This window comes from Oratosquilla oratoria, chromosome 8 (genome assembly GCF_046742065.1).
Source record: "Oratosquilla oratoria isolate Oo_2021 chromosome 8, ASM4674206v1, whole genome shotgun sequence".
Taxonomy (NCBI): Eukaryota; Metazoa; Arthropoda; class Malacostraca; order Stomatopoda; family Squillidae; genus Oratosquilla; species Oratosquilla oratoria.
This window is the reverse complement of record NC_134784.1, coordinates 25706172-25732164: the sequence shown is the minus strand read 5'-3', so window position 1 is coordinate 25732164 and position 25993 is coordinate 25706172. Positions and strand designations below refer to the sequence as shown.

The window sequence follows — 25993 nt, the reverse complement described above, 5'->3', positions numbered from 1 at the left end:
GTTTCCATCTGATGACAATGCCTGTGTCTTAATATATTCATTTTCTTGTTGGTCCCCAACCTCAGGTCATTGATGTGTGAAATCAAGGTCAAGTGAGTATCAAAAGTGTGGTCCACTGGAGCGAATTGACCTTTCAATTTTATTATTCATTTACTTATTTATTCATAATTTATTTATTCATTTATTCCAAACTAAACTGAGCGGGTTAGGGCGTCGTTACTTGCGGCGAAGGTCGAGGGGGATGGCGGTTCGAGTCCTGCCACCGGCGAGGTTGAACCAAGGGCATGGTTAATTGAATTCCACGCTACAAGTCCTTTGTAAGGGGCACCGTCCTAGCCTCCTGATGGGGGGGAGGGTTGTGACGTTAAACCATATCATTTATTCCATTTTTATTAATTTTCATTCCTTTTAATTCATGGTTGTTTGGAGTGAATAATATTTTTGATCTTTCTAGAATCTAGATGGATCTCCATTCTATCGTTTCTGTTGTTCTAGTTTGTCTAAGAATTTGTTATCTTAGCAGCTGTTCTGTGGTAAAATGGTCATCACATTGGGCTATTTTACCTCAGACATCCTACCTTCAACTTCCATTTGAAAAACTAGAATATGATTTCACTTACAGAAACCTAGATACTTCTCTAAGAACTTTTCAACAGTATTTCTAACACTCGCATACGTGTGAGAAATTCGCTAGTGGACAGCGACATCAATCAGATCATTTTTATGACCGCATGCAGGACTCGAACCTACCGCTCAGAGGCCATAAGCGCTGCACAGTAGCCTTATGACCTCTGAGCGGTAGGTTCGAGTCCTGCACGACCTCTTAGTTCATCATTGAGTTTTGCTATATGTGACGGAAAAATAGTTTATATTTGTAATTTGGAAAATAAAATATTGTAACCGAAGTCGTTTTTACTCAATCGAAGTCTCAAGTGTCGGTAATGGCGAAGCCCGTGGAAGCCCAGTGTGAACCTCGTGGAAGCCCAGTGTGATAGCCCCATAAGAACATCACTTATGGACGTGAGGAGACTACACCGGGAGGCGCTGAGTATCTTCGGCCGAAGCCGTCGCCTTTGCTCTATGTACTGTACGCGCTTTGGGGACTGTTAAGAGGGACAGGTAATACGAGTATATAGTCACCGCTGGGAATTGGAGTGCGGGATTCGAACCCACAACTAAGCGAATGCGAGACCTGCACGATTCCATTGCAGAATATATATATATATATATATATATATATATATATATATATATATATATATATATATATATATATATATATATATATTACAACAAATGAATTAGGGTTTTGAATTTGAACTCGCCTTGCCGACAGCGGAACCCTCAAGGAGAAGGAATTCACTTTCTTCTGGAATGGGAAGAGTGCAGAGGATCGAAGTGAGCATGGAGTTGGATTCGTTGTCAAAAACACTTTGCTGAGTATGTTCGAACCAGGAGACAAGGGATCTGAACGCCTGATGACACTCCGCCTCCACACCTCCGAAGGTCCTGGCACTCTCGTCGGTGCCTACGCTCCCAATCTGACATCCACAGCAGAAGAAAGTACGAGTTTTACATCAACATCAGCAACATCGTGAGGAACATACCCTCCAAGGAACATGTCATCATCCTGGGAGACTTCAACGCTCGAGTGGGTGCCGACCGTGACTCCTGGGCCTCCTGTCTTGGACATTTTGGAATTGGCAAGATCGACGACAACGGGCAGCGCCTGCTGGAATTTTGCTCCTACAACAATCTCTGCGTGACCAACTCCTTCTTCCAGACCAAGCCACAATACAGGGTGTCATGGTGTCACCCTCGCTCAAAGCACTGGCATCAGCTGGACATGATCCTGATCCGTCGTAGCAATATCAAGCTTGTGCAGATTACCCGCACTTACCACAGCGCAGACTGCGACACCGACCACTCTCTCGTCTGCTGCAAGATCAGGTTACAACCTAAGAAGCTTCACAACTCCAAGCAGAAAGGCAAACCTCGCATCAACACCACGGGTATGCATCTCCCTGAGAAAGTCGAAGAATTTGCCAAGTCCCTTCAAAAAGGTCCGTCCGTCGAACACCAGCACTGATCTGCAGCTGAGAAGTGGAATCACCTCCGCGATATCATTCAGAAAACAGCCCTTGCAACCTTTGGGAAGAAAGCCTCCAAGAACAACGACTGGTTTGACGCTAAGTTCAGTGAGATGTCCCGTTACTGATGCAAAGCGTGCTGCCCTCGCTGAATACAAGCGCTCTCCCAGCGAGAAAATCCTGCAAGCACTCAGAGCAGTAAGAAGCAAAGTGCAACAGACTGCAAGACGTGCAAATGAATACTGGCAACAGCTCAGCGATTCCATCCAGCTTGCAGCTGTTTCGGGCAACATCAGAGAAATGTATGAAGGCATCAAGACAGCTCTAGGCCCAACACAGAGCAAAACAGCCCCCCTCAAGACTACCAGTGGGGAAGTGATCACCGACAAGGGCAAGCAGATGGACAGCGAAACATGGACGACCTACTCGAGGCAGGAGCGCAAACTGAGTAACTTCCATCTGCGCTGCCTTCGCCGCATCCTTGGCATCCGCTGGAGTGACAAGATTACCAATGCCCAGGTACTCGAGCGAGCAGGTCTTCCTACCATATTCACATTGCTCAGGCAGCGCAGACTTCGGTGGCTCGGCCATGTGCGAAGGATGGAAGATGGACGCATCCCCAAAGACATCCTCTACGGTGAACTTGCCTCCGGCAAGAGAAACGTTGGTCGACCCCAACTGCGCTACAAAGATGTCTGCAAGCGTGACATGAAAGCCCTGGATATCAACACGGGGAACTGGGACGAGGTAGCAGCCGACCGCAGCAAATGGCGCAGTGTTCTTCACAAGCAGCTGAAGTCTGGAGAGGAAAAAATTCTGACCACAGCCAGTGAAAAGAGAGCCAAGCGGAAGGCACACACCTCAGCGGCCACTCCAACAAGCCACACCTGCAGCAAATGCGGCCGAGAATGCCACTCCCGCATCGGACTCACCAACCACAGCCGTCACTGTCGCTAGCAAAATCATGACTTTCTCCAACTGACGGAGGCCTACTACTATATAGACATAGTCATATAGACATATAGTCCTCATATACACACATATACCTCTGTGATATATAGACACAGCCATATAGACATTGTTCTCATATACACACATATGTGATATATAGACAGCCATATAGACATACTGTTCTCATATACACACATATACCTCTGCGATATATAGCCAGAGCCATATAGACATAGTTCTTATATACGCATATATACTCCTGTGATATACAGACATATAGTCCTTATATACATAAATATACCACTGAGATAACAGGACAATAGCGTATTATAACCGATAAGAAAGTATTTGGTAAATACAGAAATCTCATTAAAAGACTCTATATCTATTTGTCTGAACTGCATATTTTATAATCAATGCATCACGCTAGCTATGATCTACGGATGAGAAAATTGTGAATTGGCGAAGGAGAAGGAGATAAACCTAGGGAGTGGAGGAAAGAGGATTAGAGAGATCAGTGTTAGGAATAACAATAAAAGAGAGAAAGAGGAGAAGTTAGATTGTCAAGCAGACTGGCGTGGAAGATGATATAGAGGTGACAAATGAAGCACAGTATGGAACTGGGCAGGATGATCATGGAAACAATGGGTGGACGGAAGGGAATGGAAAGGTTAATGGAGGAAGAGGAACAACACTGAAAGATAGAAAGAGGTCAAGTTGGGTTGTAAAACAGATTGGAATAATTGTGTACAAGTGAAAAAAGTATCTTACTGTTTCTTTCATATTTCTTGATTCTTCAGTTCCATAAAACTTCGCTCATTCAATAAGTAAGTCACATAAAAAAAATCATATTTGTATATTTCGTCAGTAGGTTTTCCAGTATACATATTTCGTTGAAGAACACAGCAACACCTGCATTAATTATCTTCTTATGCAGAGGCCAAGTCTATAGTTAGACGTCTTCAACTTCTCCATAATCTATATGCCAAGAGCTTTTTCCCCCTTGTAAGGAGGGTAGCCAAATCTAAGGCACGTACCTACTCCACCTATTCCACTCCCCTCCACCACCCTCTCCTCTTAGCTCCTCATGGATGACGGGTCATCCCTGTATCCCGCCCACTGTCCTGGGTCAGAAGCAATGCAGCAAGACACAGCACACCCACGGCAAGGCCGCTTCACTTAATCACTCCATAGAAAGATAATTAATGCAGATATTGTTTTTTTTTTCATCACAACTAAACATTAATTTATATGTACTTACAGATCGTTTTCTTCGTCGTTTTCTAATGCTATCGTGGGGGAGAGGTGAGTCATCTTCAATCAATAAAATACTTGAGATTCCTAAAAAAAAAAAAAATAATAATAATAATAATAACAAATAATAATAATAATAATAAAATAATAATAACAATAACAACAATAATAATAATGCTAAGAAGAAGGGGGGAAATTGCAAGAGACCATAAGGCCTTCACTAGGCAGTTCCATGTCCCTTATCACTTGTCATCCCTATCCATAGATATTTCATCTTCTCTTAAAACAACCGATAGTTTCAGCGATCACTAACTACACGGTTAGTGAGTTTATTCCATTCGTTAACTACTCTATTAGTAAATCAGTTCTTGACAATTTCCTTCTTAATTAAACCTAAAATCCTCCAATTTAGTTTCATTACTAAGAATCCTGAACTGCTGTCTTAATATGATGACCTTAATAATAATAATAATAATAAAATAATATCAATAAATAATAATATTAAAATAAAATAGCAATGATAATAATAATAATAACTATTTGAATACATCTTGAAATCTTTTGATAAATGTATACATAAATTATATCCTTCCCTTTTCAAAGACTTTTGACTAGCCTATATTGAGAAAATTAATTATCAATATACCTGTTCCACTGTGTATTATTGAGTTCCACTGTTGTGATTTTAAATAATTTAGGAGCAAATTATTAGTAATATATTATTAATTATTATAATTGCCCAGAGAACAGATTATTGAGTAAATAACTGATTATATATATATATATATATATATATATATATATATATATATATATGTATATATATATATATATAATGTTTAAAATAACGACTTACTAATTATTCTCTTGGTGGCCCAGTCCTCTCTGTCTTCGTTGAAAAAGGCGAAGTTTAGACGAAGTTAAAAATGTTTTGGGAAACCTTTCGATCGGCTGAATGTTACTTCGCGAAAAACATCCGAAGCATTCTGAAAAAAAAAAAAAGTTTTAATGAGAAAACTCAATATCTAAACTAAATTTAGGTTAAGTTTACAACAAAGCTTACTCCATCTATTGGAACTGAAAGTAATAAATTAAAAGATATATTTGAACAATGTTCAAACAAAACGTGTTCAGTGTTAACTTAGCGTTCATACTTTGCTGCTTCCGCTAACTTAACGGTCATCGCTCGCTAGCGACGACTTCGCAAATAGACCCAAGTCGTCGACTGGAACAGGCCCACGATCTCTTCTGACAATTTTTAAAATAAAACCGTTAAACTTTACCTATTTCCTCTTTCAAGTAAAAATAAAAATCCATTGATACATTTATTTTTACTTTCTTGAGATTTATAAACCTTGTAGTTAAAGTTGAAAATTGTAAGCCAAGTTTTATTTGTCAAGTTTGCAAAATATGACGTCATTTTGTCACGTAAAGTTTGTCACGTCGCAATGATCCCAGTTGCCATATATATATATATATATATATATATATATATATATATATATATATATATATATACATATATATACACATATATATACATACATACACACACACACACACACACACATATATATATATATATATACACACATGCATACATGTGATTATTCGATGCACCATAAATCAAACAAAAAGTGAAACAGCATAAATTAAAACAACGTACATATACATCATTACCTTATCATAGCTACGAATAAGAAGGGGGAGATCAGTGTTTAGTTTATATATATATATATATATATATATATATATATATATATATATACATATAAACACAAAAATTTCCGTTATCTCATGCCCGTTACTTTTTGAATTCAAATTATCGTCCAAACGTTCGACAAGATAGTCTCCACAGAAAACGGACTCGTTAAATACTGAGACGCGGAAAGAAAACGTAACATTATTTCAATTATATTCTATTTTATACATTCTTATTGTATTGATTTTTTAATTAAGTAACAATTAATGCCCCATTAACCAAATTTGGAAGCATTTTAAAAAGAAAGCTAATTAACCCAAGAAATGTTGATTTTTTATTTTGATTCACCAAAACTTAGAAATTGTAATAACATTTGTTAAATTATTAAAACAGTTTAATACACAAATGATAATAAAGTTAACTAGACATACACAAATATAAAATCTAAAGATCAGTGTACATGTGTACGTATGTGTACGTATGTGTGCGTGTGTGTACGTGTGTACGGATTGTGTGTGGGTGTGCGTGTGGGTGTGAGGGTGTGGTAATATATACAATTACATCCACACACATCATCACCGACACACTTTTTATAAATCATAAAATAAAAAAATTCATTTATCATTATTTGTTGTAAATACACGAGGTGATTAATTATCTTTTAAATCTAATTTGAAAAAAATAATATTCATTTGATTACTTAGTTGTAAATCAATTAGATTATTTTTTACATTGATATCTTATATTTAATTTCTTCTGTTTTTGTATTTTGCGTCTTATTTTGTTTGTTTTGTGCATTTGAATCATTATTTTCTATTGCTGTACGCCAAAATATATTTAATATTAGTCTGAAATGACAACTAAAGTATTATCTATTATACCTAGATTAAAATTTATTTGTCTGTGTGTGTGTGTGTGTGTGTGTGTGTGTGTGTGTGTGTGTGTGTGTGTGTGTGTGTGTGTGATTCACCATGGTCTTGGATCACGTGTTGGACTCGTGATCGACAGCAATTTCCATCCCGGAAGAGAGTTCAGAGCTCATATATGACCGATCTATGGGTAATGTTGTGACCTTACACGCACACACACCCCAACTCCCCGCCCACGGGAGTTAGAGTAACGACTCGCAGCGCAGCGATACTGAATTTATTTTAGCCCGGGGGGATTCGAACCCGGACCACCGTAGTGGCAACCGAGAACTCTAACCACTGAGCCACGAATCGTGTGTGTGTGTGTGTGTGTGTGTGTGTGTGTGTGTTTGTCTGTGTGTGTGTGTGCGCGCGCGCGCTGAAATCATAACAGATGAATGAGGATGGGAGGGGGTGTAGAAGAAAGTTAATGTACTGAATTTAATGTATAACACACTAGTTATACACACACACACACACACACATATATATATATATATATATATATACATATATATATATATATATGTGTGTCGAGAGTCAGAGTAACGACCCGAAGCGCAGCTGTACCGAAATTAATTTCGGCCCTGGGCAGGATTCGTGTGTCCGTGTGAGGGTGTATGTGTGTGTGTGTATGTATACACACATACACGCGCGCGCTCACACAAACACACACACACACACATATATATATATATATATATATATATATATATATATATATATATATACATACATACAGGCAAGTACTTCCATTCAGGAACAAGAATTCATTCATGAAAATCTGTTGCAGGGTAAAGATTTTTCTTTCTTTTTTATAAAAACGAAAAATAATCTTGGCATGATAATCATATAAAACTTATTCTTTATAAAAAAAAGATATTATCACAAGTTTAAATAGATTACGAAGAGGCCATTTTGTCTTCCGTAATATAAATCTTTGAGGAATTGTGCAATTAATAAGTGAACTGGCATCTCTGCACAGTGTTGCCAAATGATTGGTCCCAAAATATCACACAAACAATATGTCATATCAAAATGCCAAGGCACTTGGTGCTTGAAATAAACTTAAAAACAATAAAATGAAATAAAACAAAAATAAATAAATAAATAAAATAAAATAAAATAAATAAAAATAAATAAGAACAAATAAATGAAAAATAAGAAATAAATAATTAATAAGAAAAATAAATATAAAAACAATTCACTCAATTTCACCACTAAATCGGAACTCACAAATAAACATACTAAATAAATAAATAAAATAAAAATAAATACATAGAAAAAAAATCAATAAAAAATAATTCACTCAACTTTTTATCACTAAATCTGAGCTCGCAAATAAATAAACACATAAATAAATATAAAAATTAAATAAAATCATGAAATTGTCTTCAATTAGCTGTGGAATATTGACAATTAACAACACATGGCAAACCTGCGTGATGGACGTGAAATACAATCCTCTTCCCTCTCACCCATGTCCAAATACCTTCAATACCTCACCATCTAAATGTGCAACCCCGATGGGCTGGTACTCCGTCCCCGGACAGAGCCGAGGAAATGAATAATTTTGGAATATTTTTGAATAATTTTGGAATATTTTCCCTTACACCCTTACATAAGGACTGGCAGTGTACGATTGATCTCCTCCCCGCCTCCTCTTCCTCCTCCACCCCTCTTCTCCCTACCAGCAGGTGGTAGAGAAAATGATTCGCACTGATAAAGAACAAGAAAAAAGCCTGTGTTTATTCCTGGATAGATCTGTGAGGAGTCTTCAGGATCGTTGCCAGCTATTCTGGGGCTACGGGTATTCCAGTCAGTAAAAAATAGTCGGTCACACACACACACACGTACACATACACACATATATATATATGTATGTGTGTATATACATACATATATATATGTATATATATATATATATATATATATATGTGTGTGTGTGTGTGTGTGTGTGTGTGTGTGTGTGTGTGTGTGTGTGTGTGTCTGTGTATGTGTACGTGTGCGTGTATGTGTACGTGTGTGTGTCTGTGTGGTAATTACATACACATATACAAAGCCAATGCTCTGATCTCTGGCGATGACGCAATATCCATTTCCTCCATTTTCTTCCTTTCTACTCAACTTGTGACACGAAATGACCTCTTTTCCTAAGCCGCTGTTGACCTGAAACAAGGTCATTTCTAACTACGTAAACAAACACTTACTGTATGGAATATAAGAACACCAAGAACCGGCTAGCGGTGTATACACGAGTGCCACCAACTCACTGTGGTTCGTGAACTAGTATGAACTGTGTAGTGGCACCACCACCACCACTACCACCACCTCCACCACCTCCTCCTCCACCTCCACCTCCTCCACCACCGCCTTCATATCATACACCAGCACGCAAGCACTCTGACGTCACGTCTTTGTGACTGAGTTTGGAAACGCACAAATGGTTGTAATTAAGTCCTAAGTGAATTTAATTCGAGTTTTTATTTTATTTTCGTTTTATGTAGTTTCGGTTCCTTTCGAAAAAGGAACCAAAGAACGAAAAAGGGGAACGACCTCTTGAAGGTGAATTGGGAACGACGACGAAGCTGACGACGTCGACGGCTACGATCAATAGAGCCTCTGCTCTCACAGACTCAACCATCGCACGTACGCAGACTTTCCCCGTTGTTATTAACTGTTATTAAATGAAAAAAAAAATGGAAAAAACATCACTGACCAGGGTTCACAGTATCGGATTAATACGAGCTCCAGGACCCCTTGTGCATTTAAGGATGAAAATAATTTCTACAATGCACAGATGATTAATGACTTTGACAAATACACAAGCATAAAGAACAGAAAAGCACAAGAGAGAGAGAGGGGGAGAGAGAGAGAGAGAGAGAGAGAGAGAGAGAGAGAGAGAGAGAGAGAGAGAGAGAGAGGAGAGAGAGGAGAGAGAGGGGGAGAGAGGGGTGGAGAGAGGTCTTGAAAATGACAAATGAACTGGGATGAAGCACAACAAATGAGAGAGAGAGAAAGAGGGGGGAGAGAGAGAGAGAGAGAGAGAGAGAGAGAGAGAGAGAGAGAGAGAGAGAGAGAGAGAGGAGGGAGAGAGAGAGGAGGGAGAGAGAGAGGAAGGGAGAGAGAGAGAGAGAGAGAGAGAGAGAGAGAAAGAGAGGAGAGAGAGAGAGAGAGAGGAGGGAGAGAGAGAGGAAGGGAGAGAGAGAGAGAGAGAGAGAGAGAGAGAGAGAGAGAGAGAGAGAGAGAGAGAGAGAGGAGAGAGAGAGGGGAAAGAGAGAGGAGAGAGAGAGAGAGAGAGAGAGAGAGAGAGAGAGAGAGAGATGGAGAGAGAGAGGGGGGGGAATGTCTTCGAGTCTACTCAAGGTTGACTCAAGGACGTTGTGTACCATTTCAAAGACGTCCTCAGAAAGTCCTCAAAAAGACCTCAAATAACGGACTTAAACTTACTCAAAACTGTTTCGCAATTAAGGCTGAGGTAACCGTGTTTATCTATAGGAAGTTATGCGCATAGGGACAATGAGATTAAGATCAAGGTTAAGTTAACACAGGGGAATGGGGGGGGGGGATTCTTCCAAATGACACAACTAGAAGATGGACAAGAAGAATAATCTTTCTATATCCCAAGAGTTTTTCCCCGTTATAAGGGGGGTAGCCAGAAGTAGAACAAGAAAAAAGAATAAGAAAAAGAAGAAAGAATAGAAGAAAGAGAAGAAGAAAGAGTAGAAGATGAAGAAAAAGTAGAGGAAGACGAAGAAGTACAAGACGAGGAAGATGAAAGAGTAGAAGAAGAAGAAAAAGAAGTAGAAGAAGACGAAGAAGAAGAAGAAGAAGAAAAGGAAGAAGAAGAAGAAGAAAAGGAAGTACAAGACGAAGAAGAGAAAAAGAAGAAAAGAGTAAAGGAAGAAAAAGAAGCACAAGACGAAGAAGAAGAAGAAGAAGAAAAAAGTACAAGACTAACAGGAGAAAAAGAAGAAAGAGTAAAAGAAAAAGTAGAAGAAAAAGAAGTAGAAGAAGACGAAGAAGAAGAAGAAGAAAGTACCAAACGAAAAAGAAAAAGAGAAAAAGAAGAAAAAGTAGAAGAAAGAGTAGAAGTACAAGAAGTAGAAGAGGAAGAAGAAAGCGAACAAGGAAAACATAATTGACTTGATTTCGGAAATCCTTCGTAAGACTAGCGTCTTACTCCATCTTTCTGGAGGGTCACCCCCTCCCCCTCCCACCCCTCCCCCTCCATCGGGAGTGAGAAATCATGGAGTCGTCACGTGGAGTGTGTAATCAATAATCACACAGAATCTGAATACTCCATCACGCTTTACATAAATTGTCCACAGGCCGAAGAAAACGGGGTGACCTAATAGAGGTATTCAAATGGGTCAAGAGCTTTAACAAGGGTCATGCAGGCAAGGTCATCATATCAAGACACTAGGCCAGGAATCGAAGTAATGGATCTAAATTGGATAAATTCAGACTTAAGAAGGAAATGGGCAAGAATTTGTTTACTAATAGGGTGATCAGCGAATGGAATAGACTTAGTAACCAATTAGTGAGCGCTGAAACTATCGGTTGTTTTAAGAAACGGTTAAACAGCTTTATGGATGGGGATGACGTGGTAATGGACACGGAACTGTCTAGTGTAGGCCTTAGGGTCTCTTGCAGTCTCTTTCATTCTTATAAGAACCTCCTTGCATCATCACATCTTGAAGGCACTATGACGTCACGCTTCCGCGTCATCCCCATAATTGGGTCACGTGATGCTTACGTCACAAGTACCATAATTTTGCACTTTACTCGTAATCTACTGCATAGACTCGTTCCTGCTAAACTCGTTTAAAGCAAACTAGTTCTGAGGAAGGATGGTGTCCATAAAGACTGGTAAAACTAAATATATATATATATATATATATATATATATATATATATATATATATATACATAAAATTATATATACATATGATTATATATATATATATATAATTATACATATATATATATATATATATATATATACATTCATACATTGTACTGATTTTGACAAATGAGGAAGTAAATTATGATATACCATTATAGGCCATCATATAAAAAAAATTAGGAACAAACTCTTCATAAATTATATTTTTCCTAATTGGGATTTCATACTTTCATCATATACTTGTTTTTATCCTTATTTCATTTATTTACCAATTCATTCATTTAATTATTATTTAATTTATCTATTCATTTATTTGCTTATTTTTATATTTCCTTTGTAACGGGAGATCTCTGCTTCAAGGTTGTCTTGTGTACATTTTATGAATGCTTGTTATTATACTCTGGTTGAATGGAACCACAGACAGATTTATGAAAGGAATATTTGTCTAAGAATATTACGTGTATTCCGCCAAGAATACCGCTGGGAATACATTAAAACTCACCACAGTATGAGTCATCTTCTGGAAATTTGATTTTTTTTTTCTTTTTTTTTCAATAATCCATCTAAGAAGGAACATTTGGTTTCTATAAAGGCAGTTTGTGAAAATAAATTAAAATTAAAATAAAATAAAATAAAATAAAAATGTGATGCAATGGTACGTTGGACGTCCAGTTTTATTTATTTATTTTTGTCTATCTTATTTATTTTTGCCTATTTATCTATTTATTTTTATTTTTATTTTTATTTTTTGGCTTAAACTAACAGAAACCAAATGGTCACATTTACATGGCTTCTCAGTAAACGGTTTACGCCGGGAGGCACTTTACGCTTTGCGAAACATAGTTTGAGCAAATCTTGTGAATTTCTTGTAGACCTGATAATGCAGTTGGTAACTTAAAAAAAAAATCCCAATTGAAAAAGTGTTAAGTATATAATCTCACATGTAAAATGTCGTGAATTCTTTACACAATATTCACAATTCGTGAGAACGCTTTTCCAGTTGTATACAATCGTGGGACGTACTAGATACTGTTATCCCGTGACACTATCTTCATATTTATTTCCCTTTATACAGTTGGCCTACTATTGTCCCTTTCGCGTAAATATTCTGTAGAATTTCTACAAAATATTCTTCTACAAAGAGTTAAGTATTAAGTGCTTTTTATACTAAGTCAAATGCCTTTTCGTAGTCTACGAAAGCCACATTTTCTGTTGTTTAATTTATTAGTTTTTCTATATATGGTCAAAAATAGAATTTCCTTTAATAGATTAGTCTATAGTAGACTATCTTTTCTGAATATTACTTCTTCTCTAGACAGGTTTTTCTAGAAGATTTTTCGTCATAAATTCTTGCGGAACTTTGTAAACATAACAAAAGGATTAAATGATAATTATTGTCATTATTTTTTGTATAATTCGCATATTTCCCAAAACGAATCAAAATGTGTTGTGAATCATTTATAAGACTAGTGACGTCATCGCAAGCGTGCTGGCCTCGGATACGCTTAGTCGTGGGTTCGAATCCCGCACGCCTCTCCGATTCCAAGCAGTGACTGTTAATTACCTGTCCGAATGGGTGGGTGTAGGCACGTACCTGTGACTTTGTTACCTCCCTTATATACATATATATATATATATATATATATATATATATATATATATATATATATATATATATATATATTCCAGGCGTATAGGGCAAAGGCGACAGCTTCGGCCGCAGCTACTCAGCGCCTCCTGGCGTAGTAGTAGTCTCCTCACCTCATCCTTCATCTATACAGACGAAGTCATTACAAAAAAAAAAAAAAAAAAAAAAAAAAAAAAAAAAAACACTACTTTCAAACACTGGACACTCCTATAGACCTACAGGTCTACAGGTCACTTGACCGACACCCAAGGCCCAGTACCAGGTACCTCTGATAATTGGTGATCTGTACTCCTTCAGGTCCAACACGCTACTGTTCGGTACTCACGAGTCATCCAGTGCTACATAACGCTAAAATATTTTCTCACATATAAAGAGTTATACAACTTTGGTGTTTTGTCCAAGTGTGTCTTATCATTCCAATCATGTTTTGACTGTGAAGGTCACAAACAAACCCTAACTTGTGTTTAGCATTCTTTGCAAACAACGTGCATGGACGTTTGAAATATTTATATAACGTTAACGGAGTCTAGGTGTAGACAAGACTGTGATCAAGAACTAGCTTGATGGATTTATTGAGATATACTGTACAGTCTTTAGGTGACAGTTATGATAGTTTTTCTTAAAACCGTATTTTCTTATCTATGGGGTAAATCGATAACAAAATATCTGAGATAGTCAAGGTCATGTGACTTGGGGCAGATATTGTGTCCTTTCCACGCACACGCTCGATGGCGCGGTGGTACAGTTCCCGGCCGCCACTACGGCGCGGCGGTCCGGGTTCGAATCCCCCCCCCCCGGGCTGGAATAGTTTCAGTATCGCTGCGCTGCGAGTCGTTACTACAACTCTCGTGAGCGGGGAGTTGTGTGTGTGTGTGTGTGTGTGTGTGTGTGTGTGTGTGTGTGTGTGTGTGTGTGTGTGTGTGTGTGTGTGTGTGTGCGTCCAAGGTCACAGTATTACCTATAGATCAGTCATATATGAGCTCTGAGCTCTCTTCCGAAAGGGGAATAGCTGTCGATCACTAGTCCAACACGTGATCCAAGACAATGGTGGTGAATCACACACCCACACACGATATTTTCATGAATGAGGGTAGCCATTATTTATCATTATCATATATTTTTTTTCGCATCCGACCTAGTTATGGACCAAAAGGTCTCCTGTCGGCATGCTCCTCCCTTGTAATCCTTTGTAACTCGCTAAATATCGACAGAACGCGAATCCGTGGTTCCCAAACTAGGGGGCGCGACCCCACCCGCTAGGGTGAAGTGAGGAACACACAAGGGGAGGGGGGCGTCAACGCATTTGCTATAAAAAAAAAAAAAAAGTAAATGACAATTAATTTGAACAAAGAAATAATTCTAAAAACAAGTATTTGCCGTTACATCCTTGCAATTTAGAATTTTATCAGTCACCTCAACCATTTTCTATGATATATAACAGACATAATGCATATTTATCTATAGTATACAATTCAATATAAATAATGTTATACCAATATTATACCAATGATATACCAATGACATGCCAATGTTATACCAATGTTATACCAATGGCATGCCAATGTTATGCCAATGCTGTACCAATGTTATACCAATGATATATCAATGTTATACCAATGATATTCCAACGTTATATTAATGTTATACCAATACTATATCATTGTTATACTAATGACATACCAATGATATACCAACGTTATACCAATGTTCTAAAAAGCTCAGACAGCGATCATCCCATGACTGTACAGTCACGACCAAGAGTTTTGACCCACTCAGAGATTTCTATGATACAAAATTCAATTTCTTTGTCTTACATTTTTATTCAAGAAAATTACTTAACCGTAAGCTAAATACTACATTGGAAAATGTATCACGTACTAAAAAAAAAAAAAAAAAAAAAAAGAGAAATTACCGTGTGTCCTAATGTTTGCCCGTGACTGTACATTCAATCTCCAAAGGTCATATTTATCAAGTAACTGGACAAAAAAAAGAAAAATTTTTTTTTTCCACATTTCCACATAATTATGATCTGTGGGTGGAGTGAAAGTTATATACAATTACGCGCAACATGACGATATTCTGTATGTGTGTATATATATACATATATATATATATACATATATATACATATCTATACATATATATACACATATATACACACAGGGTGCTCCAAAAGTAGATGGACATTAAATAATAACATTAATGTTACACACAGTCCACCTACTTTTGGGCCATCCTGTAGAAACGCTGTATGTATAAACATCTAAGCATGATGTTGTAATGACTGTCATTTATTTTATATTGTTTGTTTATTATTTGTCTGTTTATTATTTGCTTGGTTTACGTTTATTATTATTTATCTGTTAATTCATTATTATTTATCATTTACCTGTTTATTATTTAACTATACCAATGCATTTTCTTATTTTAAAATTATTTATATTATCATAAAAAAAATATTTTTCATTTATTTATCTTTATTATATTTTCTTTCGCATTCGAACTAGTTCTGGACCAAAAGGTCTCCTGTCAGCATGCTCCGCCTTTGTAATCCTTTGTTATAACGTCTGCCTGGGTTTCTTCGCTATAACTGCGTTATATAATGTCTTATCGTTATCTGCTTTACTATCGGAGGTTGAGATTATTTTATCTGTGATTCTATCTGATGCATTTCCTGTGTTTGTGGGCGTCGATGACGTCACACAAACACTCGATGGCGCAGTGGCAGCGTTCGTAACTACTGTTACTACGGCGGTCCGGGTTTGGATCCCGTCCAGGGCTGAAATTTCAGTATCGCTGCGAGTCGTTACTCCAACTCTCGTGGGCGGGGAGTTGAAGGGGTGTCAGGTCACAGCATTACCCATAGATCGGTCATATATGAGGTCTGAGCTGTCTTCCGGGAGAGTAGTAGCTGTTAATCACGAAGTCCAACACGTAATCCAAGACCATGGTGAATTACACACACAGACATATATATATATATATATATATATATATATATATATATATATATATATATATATATATATATGTGTGTGTGTGTGTGTGTGTGTGTGTGTGTGCGTGCGTGTGTGTGTGTGTGTGTGCGCGCGCGCGCGTGCTAATAAGAACACGGGTACGTGTGTTCACTAATGCAAAGTAGGCCACTTCAAAAAAAGAAACTAACGAAGCAGAGCGCTTTCGTAAATTACATCTCCACTGAAGATGTAATATATGAAAGCGCTGTGCTTCGTTAGTTTCTTTTTATACTTTGCATATATATATATATATATATATATATATATATATATACATATATTATATATATACATATATTATATATATATAAATATATATTTATACATGTATATATAAATATATATATATACATATAAATATATATATATATATATATATATATATGCAAAATAACCACAGGAGAAGGGAAACTTGTAGACAGTAAATACTTTAGCATATTACATCTTCAGACTAAATGAAAGAGATACAGAGTTGTGTTTAAATGTAAGTATCAGGTAGCAAACGTAGGGGGGAGGGGGGAGACAATACAATGCGGGGGGGGGATGACCTTACCCCAATCGACCTGACCAACACATAGGGTTCAATCTGGCGGAAACATCTTGGGTCACCATTTGGGTTACCAATTTATCACAGTTAAAATGTCCATAGCTTAAGTTTATATGTTTATCAAAAGTGCCTGATATTAAGCAAGGTTCTATTACATTTCTTTGGCTAAAATTGTTGCCTTAGACCAAACAATATGATCGATTTATTTTTGCGATGAGGTCAAAGGTTGTTTTTTGCTGCTGAGGTTTAGCTAGTGCACAATTCCACTGATGATGTTTGTGTGTGTGTGTGATAATAATAATATTATATTATTTGTTTTTGTTTTTGTTTTGTTATCATTTGTGTCCTGTTTGTTTATTATTTTACTATACCTATGCATTTATTCATGTATTTTATTTGTTATTTACATTATTATAGTTTTTATTTATTATTTTATTATTATTATGATTTTTTTTTCGCATCCGACCTAGATATGGATCAAAAGGTCTCCTGTCGGCATGCTCCGCCTTTGTAATCCTTTATAAAATAACGCATTGTTTTTCAAGGCAGATCTCGCATTATATTTATGTTGGGAAATCCTTGCTTTCAAGTTTTTTTCCAGTTTATCCAACATAAAATTTGTTATAATCTTGGCATGGAATTTTATATACCACACCGTTGTTTTTAGGCGGGCTAAGGTCTATAAAATTCCATGTCAAGATTGCAACAAATTTTATATTGGAGAAACTGGAAAAAAAAACAACTTGGAAACAAGGATTTCCCAACACATAGTGTGAAATCTGTCCACGAAAATAATGCGTTATTTCAACACAAAGCATTATACAACCATCATATTGATTGGTCTAAGGCAACAATTTTAGCCAAAGGAAAGAACCTACATGAAAGAAATGTAATAGAATCTTGCTTAATATCAGGCACTTTTGATAAAAATATAAACTTAAGCTATGGACATTTTAAATGTGATAAATTGGTAACCCAAATGGTGACTAAGATGTTTCCGCCAGATTGAACCATATGTGTTGGTCAGGTCGATTGGGGTAAGGTCACCCGCCCCCCCTACGATTGCAACCTGATATTTACATTTACAAAGGATTACAAAGGCGGAGCATGCCGACAGGAGACCTTTTGGTCCATATCTAGGTCGGATGCGAAAAAAAATATGATAAATAAATAAAAACTATAATAACGTAATTAATAAAGAAAATACATAAATGCATACAGTTAAATGATAAACAAACAGGTAGATAGTAAATAATAATAGACACATAACTAATAATAATTGAGAATAAAGCAAATAACAATAACCAAACAGACAAATAATAACAAAACAAATAGTATAAAATAAATTATAGTCATTACAGCATCTTGCTTAGGTGTCTAAATGATTCTTAAAGCTTCGAACTGAACTACATTGCACTACCTGTGCAGGAAGTTTATTCCATTCATTAACTACACTGTTGGCGAAGTTGCTTCTACCCACTTCCAAATAAAATCTATTTCGGGACAGTTTAAGACCATTGTTTCTTGTCTGATTCTCATTCAGTGTGAAAATTTTGTCACTTTAGATGTTGTCAATTCCCTTTAGAATCTTAAAGACCTGTATCAAGTCACCTCTGAGTCTACGCTTTTTTTAAGGAAAACAGATTCATACGATTTAGTCGATTTTCATATGATTTATTTTTGATACATGGAATCAGTTTTGTGGCTCGCCATTGTACTTTTTCTAATCTGTCAATGTCTTTAATGAGATTCGGTGACCATACGGAAACAGCATATTCCAAATGAGGACGAACTAACGATTTATATAGCTTGTTAATGAGAGATGAGCTTTTGAAGTCAAAAGATTGCGCAATCAGTCCTAGAATCTTATTTGCTTTCTCAGAGGCTGAAATTTAAACACAACTCTGTATCTCTTTCATTTAGTCTAAAGATGTAATATACGAAAGTACTTACTGTCTACAAGTTTCCCTTCTCCTGCGGTTATTTTGCACTTTCGTATCACGGTGATGTGATTGCTTGCACACACACACACACACACACACACACACACACACATATATATATATATATACATATATATACATACACACACACACACACACACATATATATATATATATATATATATATATATATATATATACATACATATATATATATACATACATATATATATATATGTATATATATATATATAAATATACATATATATGTATATATATACATATATATATATACTTTATCGAGGAAAATTCGGATGCTTATTGGTGAATGGTAGCCAATGAGCGTGTGCTGTTTTCACTCGCGGAGGGGGGTCTCTCCCAGTGGGCGAGGCGATGGGGTTCGTTAGCCGCTTAGCACTTATTCTTTTGACAGATGGCAAGACCCGTAGGTCTTCCACCTGGATGTTAATTGATGGCTGCTTTGCTTGAATATAGAGTGCTTCAAGGAGTAGCAACCTTCGGGGATCTCTTTCTCTGTCAATGATTGTTGTGTTGTGATCCAGATATTTTCTAGTTAGTGGTCTGTTAAGTTTGGCAGTGTGGTGTATATATATATATATACATATATATACATATATATATATAAATGTATATATATATATACACACACACATATATATATACGTATATATTATATATATATATATACACACACACACACACACACACACACTTTCAACGAACGGACGGCTTGACGAACGCTCTGAAGAAAAGTGCAGATTGTGGATCCCAACGCAAAGAGAAGTGCCTTTTTGTATTTGCAGGGGGGGGGGAAATTGCTCGTGAGGCAGTAGGTAAGTAGGAAAAGAGGAGACGGGGAGCGATTGCTGGGGAAATGGAAGGAAATGAGGATGTGGAGGACTTGGCCCAGGCAGACGGGCGTAAGGTCAACATGAAACGACCACAAGACGGATGACGACGGAATGGCAAATAAAAATGTAAAGATTAGAAGTATAGAGAGGAGAAATACAGTAGAAAGTTACGATAATATGTTCCCGGGATTTAAAGCGGGGGGGGGGGACACAAACCCCCCCGACTGACAAGACTAGAAGAGAAGGTCGATAAGATGATCGAGGACTTGGAGCGTAGGTTTGGTCAGGTAGACTCCATCTTCCAGAGAATTGAAAGATTGGAACAACTAGAGAAGGCTAACAGAAACTTAACTGAAGAAGTAGAAGACCTAAAAAGACAGTTAGGAAATGTAAAGGAGGAGAATGAGAAATTGAAGAAGAATAGTAATGAAAACAGTGAGAAACGATAGCTACAGAAGCTAAAAATTGGAAGAATAACCCAAGAAGGGAATAAGGTTTCATTCACTGACATAGTCAAACAGCAATTGAAAGAACATAATGAAGACTCAGTTATTAAAGTGATGAGACAGAAGGAGAATATAGTAAGAGAATTAGCTGACAAGAAGAAATGTATAATTATATTAGGAATGGAAGAGAAACATAACCCAGATAGAACCGCAAGAATCAAGGAGGAAAATGAAAGGGTAAGCAGTTTATTAAAATTAGTCCAGGAAGATGAACCAGAAATTATAAAGGAAATTGAGGAAAAATTCAGACTCGGAAAATATAATACAGATAAGACCAGACCAATTAAGATTAAATTCAGGTCACAAACAACGGCAGAGAAAATTCTATCCAAGACAGGGAAACTAGCAACAAATGATCAATATAAAAAGGTATGGATAAAAAGAGAAATGAATAAGGAGGAAAGAGAGGCAGAAAAGCAGAAAAGAATTGAAGCTAAGGCAAAAAACGAGGAAAGAACGGAGTCAGAGAAAGAGAGATTCTATTGGAGAGTAGTGAACATGAAAATAAAGCAGTTCGACATACTAAAGAAAAACATAAGGGAAACAGAGAACACAATGGAAGTGGCAGAAAACTAAGAGTGTCTTACACAAATATAGATGGATTGATAACAGGATTGAATGAACTGAATGATTATTTGAAAGAAAAAGAACCGGACATAATGGGAATTGTAGAAACAAAATTAAAAGGCCCACTACCACCCAACAGTGTAGGACATGATACATACAATTATTGGATTAGAAACAGAGAGAAAAAACAAGGGGGTGGAGTTATGTTCCTGACAAAGAAGGATATAAACGTGAAAGGTGTCATATATGGAAAGAATACAGTAGAGATGATTATGATAGAAGTGGAAGACCGAGATAAGAAGAGCAGAAAATTTGTGATCAATTATGTGCCTCCGAAAACAGCCTCATGGGAGGAGAGTGAACATAAAAGTATGTTAGAGGACACAAAGATAGCATTAACTAAAATAATGGAAGACGGAGGAAGAATAGTTATGATGGGCGACTTTAATTGCAAAGAAATCTGCTGGGAAGAAATGACAGTAAAGAGTGGTGATGACTCATGGGGAAATGCTCTACTTGAGATGATTACTGACCATTCAATGACACAATGGATACAAGAGAACACTAGGTATAGAAATGAAGAAGAACCATCGAGGCTAGACTTAATAATTACATCTGAACCTAGAATAGTGGACAAGATTGAATATAAAACACCAATAGGTAAAAGTGACCACATATTGATTGAACTGGAACTTAATGAAGAAAAATATATGAAAAGAAATGAACAATATAGAAAAGGAAGAATGATGTATGAAAAAACAAACTTTGATAAAATAAGAGAATTCTTCCAACAAGAAAACTGGGAAGAAATATACAAAGAAGAAACATCAGTGGAAGAGAAATGGAATATTTTGACAAAAATTTACAAAAAAGGAGTGGAAAAGTATGTCCCAAGACAAAAACAAGAAAAAGAATATGTAAAATGCTGGTACAACAAAAGTTGTAGGGAGTTAAAAGACAAAAGAGACAAAGCCTGGACCGGATGGAAAAAAGACAGAAGACCTGAAAAATGGAAAATATATACTGGTTATAGAAATGAATATGTACAAAAGTGCAGAGAGGAAAAAAGAAAATATGAAAAAGATGTTATAGAAAAGTGTAAAGATCAACCAAAACTATTCTACAGATTTGTAAACAATAAACTGAAAAACAAACAAGACTTGGAGAAATTAAGACAAGGAGGAGTTGAATACACTGAGGAAATGGAAATGGCAGAAATTATGAACAAACATTTTAAATCAGTGTTTACAAGGGAAAATATACAACCTGAAGAGATTGAGTGGAAGGAAAAAGTCCCCCCTATGGAAGAAATAGAAGTAACGAAGAATGAAATATTGACACACTTGGGTAATTTTGATGTCAGAAAATCGCATGGGCCAGATGAAATAGCAAACTGGATTCTGAAAGAATGTAGGAATGAACTGGCAGACAAAATACATAGCATAATAAGCAGTTCCTTAAAAGAAGGAAAAGTTCCAGAAGATTGGAAAAAAGCAAATATAGTACCTATATATAAAGGAGGAAATAAAGAAGAACCTACCAACTATAGACCAGTCTCTCTAACAAGTACAATAGCAAAAATATGTGAAAGAATTATCAAAAGTAGATGGGTAAAATACTTGGAAAAAAACAACGTACTAAATCCAAGGCAATTTGGATTCAGACAAGGACGATCATGCGTCACCAATTTAATATGTTTCTATTCAAGACTAATAGATATAATACAAGAAAGAGATGGATGGGCTGATTGTGCATTTCTAGACCTAAAAAAAGCTTTTGACAAAGTACCACATAAGAAGTTGCTTAAGAAATTAGAATATGAAGGAGGAATACAAGGTAAATTGCTAAATTGGATGGAAGACTTTTTGCAAGAAAGAAAAATGAGAGTAGTGATAAGAGATCAGCACTCAAAATGGAATGAAGTAATAAGCGGTGTCCCGCAGGGAACAGTTCTGGCCCCAATAATGTTTGCTATATATATTAATGATATGGATGAAGGAATTGAAAGCTATATGAGCTTCTTTGCAGATGATGCAAAATTACTGAAAAGAGTGAAAACTGAAGAGGATTGTGAATCACTACAGAGAGATCTAAATAAAGTACAAGAATGGAGTAGGAAGTGGGAGATGGAGTTCAATACAAAAAAGTGTAGTATAATGGAATTTGGAAAAAGCAAAAACAGAATAACAGGATCATATAATTTGGGAGAAGAAGGAATAAAAAGAGTAGAAAATGAGAGGGACCTGGGAGTCATTGTTATGAATAATATGTCACCTGAGAAACATATAAATAAGATTTTTGGAGAAACTTATAATTTAATAAGAACAATCAAAGTGGCATTTACATACCTGGATGAAGAAATGGTGAGGAAAATCCTAATCACCCTGATAAGACCAAGATTGGAATATGCAGCAACGATATGGTCACCAAGTACAAAAAAATGTATAAAAAAACTTGAAAGAATACAAAGAGCAATTACTAAACTGGCACCAACACTCTCAAAACTATCATATGAAGAGAGACTACAAAAACTTAAACTACAGACACTAGAGCAAAGAAGAGAGAGAGGAGATTTGATAGCTATTTACAGAATCATGAAAGGCATAGAAATTACTGATAGAGAGAATCTGATAAAATGGGATGACAGAAATACAAGAGGACACGGAAAGAAAATAAAAAAAGACAACTATAGAAGAGATTTGAAAAAGAACAGCTTTCCTCACAGAGCAATAGACAGTTGGAACAAGTTAGATGAGAAAGTGGTGTGTGCAAAAACAATACATGAATTTAAAAATAGTTTAGATAAAATGAGATATGAAGACGGGACCTCACGAGCATAGCTCCCCTTCCCGTAAAATACAACTAGGTAAATACACACACACATATATATATATATATATATATATATATATATATATATATATACATGTATACTGATAGTGATAATGTAAAGTTGTTTAAAATATATCACTTGTAGAGCTGGTGTGTGATCCCAATGTACTATAAATTGCTGGGGGGGAAGTTATATTGCCCATGGAAATATAACAATATTGATAACAAATAATAATCTTAAAAAAATTGAATATAAAAAATATATAACAATAAATCAAATCAACGAAGACACAAATAAGCAGTTTAGTCCATTAAATAAAATAATTATATTCTTATTTGTATATTTTTTTCTTAATCACATACGAATTTATAAGAACAAATTAATATAGTCATCCGTTTAACTTTACCGTTTTCTATTGAACGAATATTTGAGAGGCATTTTAGTGACCTGTATGTATAATTTGAACCATAGTCAAATCTTACGTTTTTTGTTTCTTTCGTAATTTCTATCATTTTCAAATCTTACAGCGTAAGTTGACAATCTTACGCTTTTACACCGCATGCGATGTTTTTAATGTTTGTTTTAAAAAAAAATTGAAATAAATTCCCCCTTTTTTCAAGTGTTTACAAGAAACTTAGTAAATGTCACGGTTGTAGGCTACCTGAATGGGAACGTGGCAAGGAATTTCACAATCAGAGCGCAAAGTCGTAAGAAGGATTAGAAAATGCATTTTGCAAGGTATGTATTTTACAACAAAAATTATCATTAAGCCTCACTGATGGTCTGTTGTACTGTTGTTGTACACAATGGGACCTTTCGCAGTGAGCAAATTGATACCAGACACCGCCAGATTTTGTAATTCTTGCCGGAAAATAAATACTTTTTTGGTCAAGTTTTATAAGCTTACAGAGGTGTATCGTTGTACATTATTGTGTCTGAAATTTAAGTAAATTAATTTCATGATTGCAAACGGCATATAGCATTGTTTGAGCCTCTATTTATAATCACAGATATTCGTAAAACAGCCTATAATTGTATCAAGTCAAGCAATTTGTCATTTTCTACCGACTTCAATGGACGTATACTGATATATACTTTCATTTGAATGCACCAAGCAATAGGCAAATCCATGTAATGTATCGAAAATATAATTTTGCATCGAAGACTTAATTTTTTTCTGTACGATAAACTGTCTTAACTTATATATATTTTTAACTAATCTGACGTGCAGTTTGCCACGGCACACGTAAAATTAGTCATATTTGTTTGAAAATAGCTCCCAGCAGATCTAAGAGGCTATTCTTTACAAAAATGTCGTTAACTTCGTACGTCCGTCACTACTGTTGTTATTTTTTTTTATCTCACTGATTATCTTCAAGTACAGGACGTGACAGTGATATCCATTATTTTTCAACACTCTCAGATAAAATGCACAAACCGAAATCAACATTATCTTATTTTTACTGCTCATAGTTACTTCAGTAAAAATAATTACCTATTTTTAGTTTTACCTTATAATTAAATTAACAAAGCCTTATCACACACCAGTAAGTAAAAATTATAACATTATGAGTCATGTTTTTAATTTTAAAAACATTTATGCAGCAATTTATGGCGTATCTTTTTTTAAATATCGGTTCCCAAATTAGCTAAGTCACCCCTTTGCCTCGTGAAATCCGAATCTATTGAAAATTCTAGCGCTAATAGGAATCTACGAGCCTGACTGCGAAAGGTCCCATTAAAGACGACACAGTATGAGCATCTCATAATGAAAAACAGCACTGTTTACATTGTGTTTTGATTCTGCATATTTTGAAACAAATAAGTATTGGAAAGGAAATATATATGGTTTTTTATTATTTAATTACTGATTTATGCAAAAACTTATGGTCTCTTAACGCGCCTTAACACAAAGACATCAAAGTTCCTTGACTTGTCTGTGGTCACGCATTTGAACGGCGTTCGACTAGTCATTGTCGCGAAGATGATGCCAACTTTGGTGTCGATTATTTGAATTAAAAAAAATCGTCCGTTTCTGTCCTTATCAAAATTCAGGAAGGTGAAAAAAGAACTCTATCAATTTTACCATCATCACTAATTCATAAATCAGAACAACGTAAGACTTCTGAAATTAGAATATACTTGTTCAGTAAATTCTGCAGAGCAACTTGTATATGGCAACACTTCCTTCCATCTGCTAAAAATAGTGCAACTTTATATATGGCAACACTTCCTTCCATCTGCTA

General features: G+C 35.9%; 1 protein-coding gene across 3 annotated transcripts in view; it reads right to left on the bottom strand.

Annotated features, from left to right (window-relative positions):
- LOC143027655 (uridine phosphorylase 1) overlaps nucleotides 1-9264 on the bottom strand; it is a 55172-nt gene extending 45908 nt beyond the window's left edge. The window contains exons 1-3 of one of the 3 annotated variants that reach the window (XM_076189058.1): nucleotides 9116-9264; nucleotides 5152-5281; nucleotides 4303-4382 (exon numbers count right to left, since the gene is read on the bottom strand). In XM_076189058.1, coding sequence (XP_076045173.1) covers nucleotides 4303-4355 — 53 coding nt within the window. In that variant the 5' untranslated portion in view covers nucleotides 4356-4382; nucleotides 5152-5281; nucleotides 9116-9264. Of the gene's footprint in view, nucleotides 1-4302; nucleotides 4383-5151; nucleotides 5282-9115 lie in introns of those variants that run through there. The other 2 variants (XM_076189059.1, XM_076189057.1) reach the window with 2 other exon arrangements.
- Nucleotides 9265-25993: the final 16729 nt, after the last annotated feature.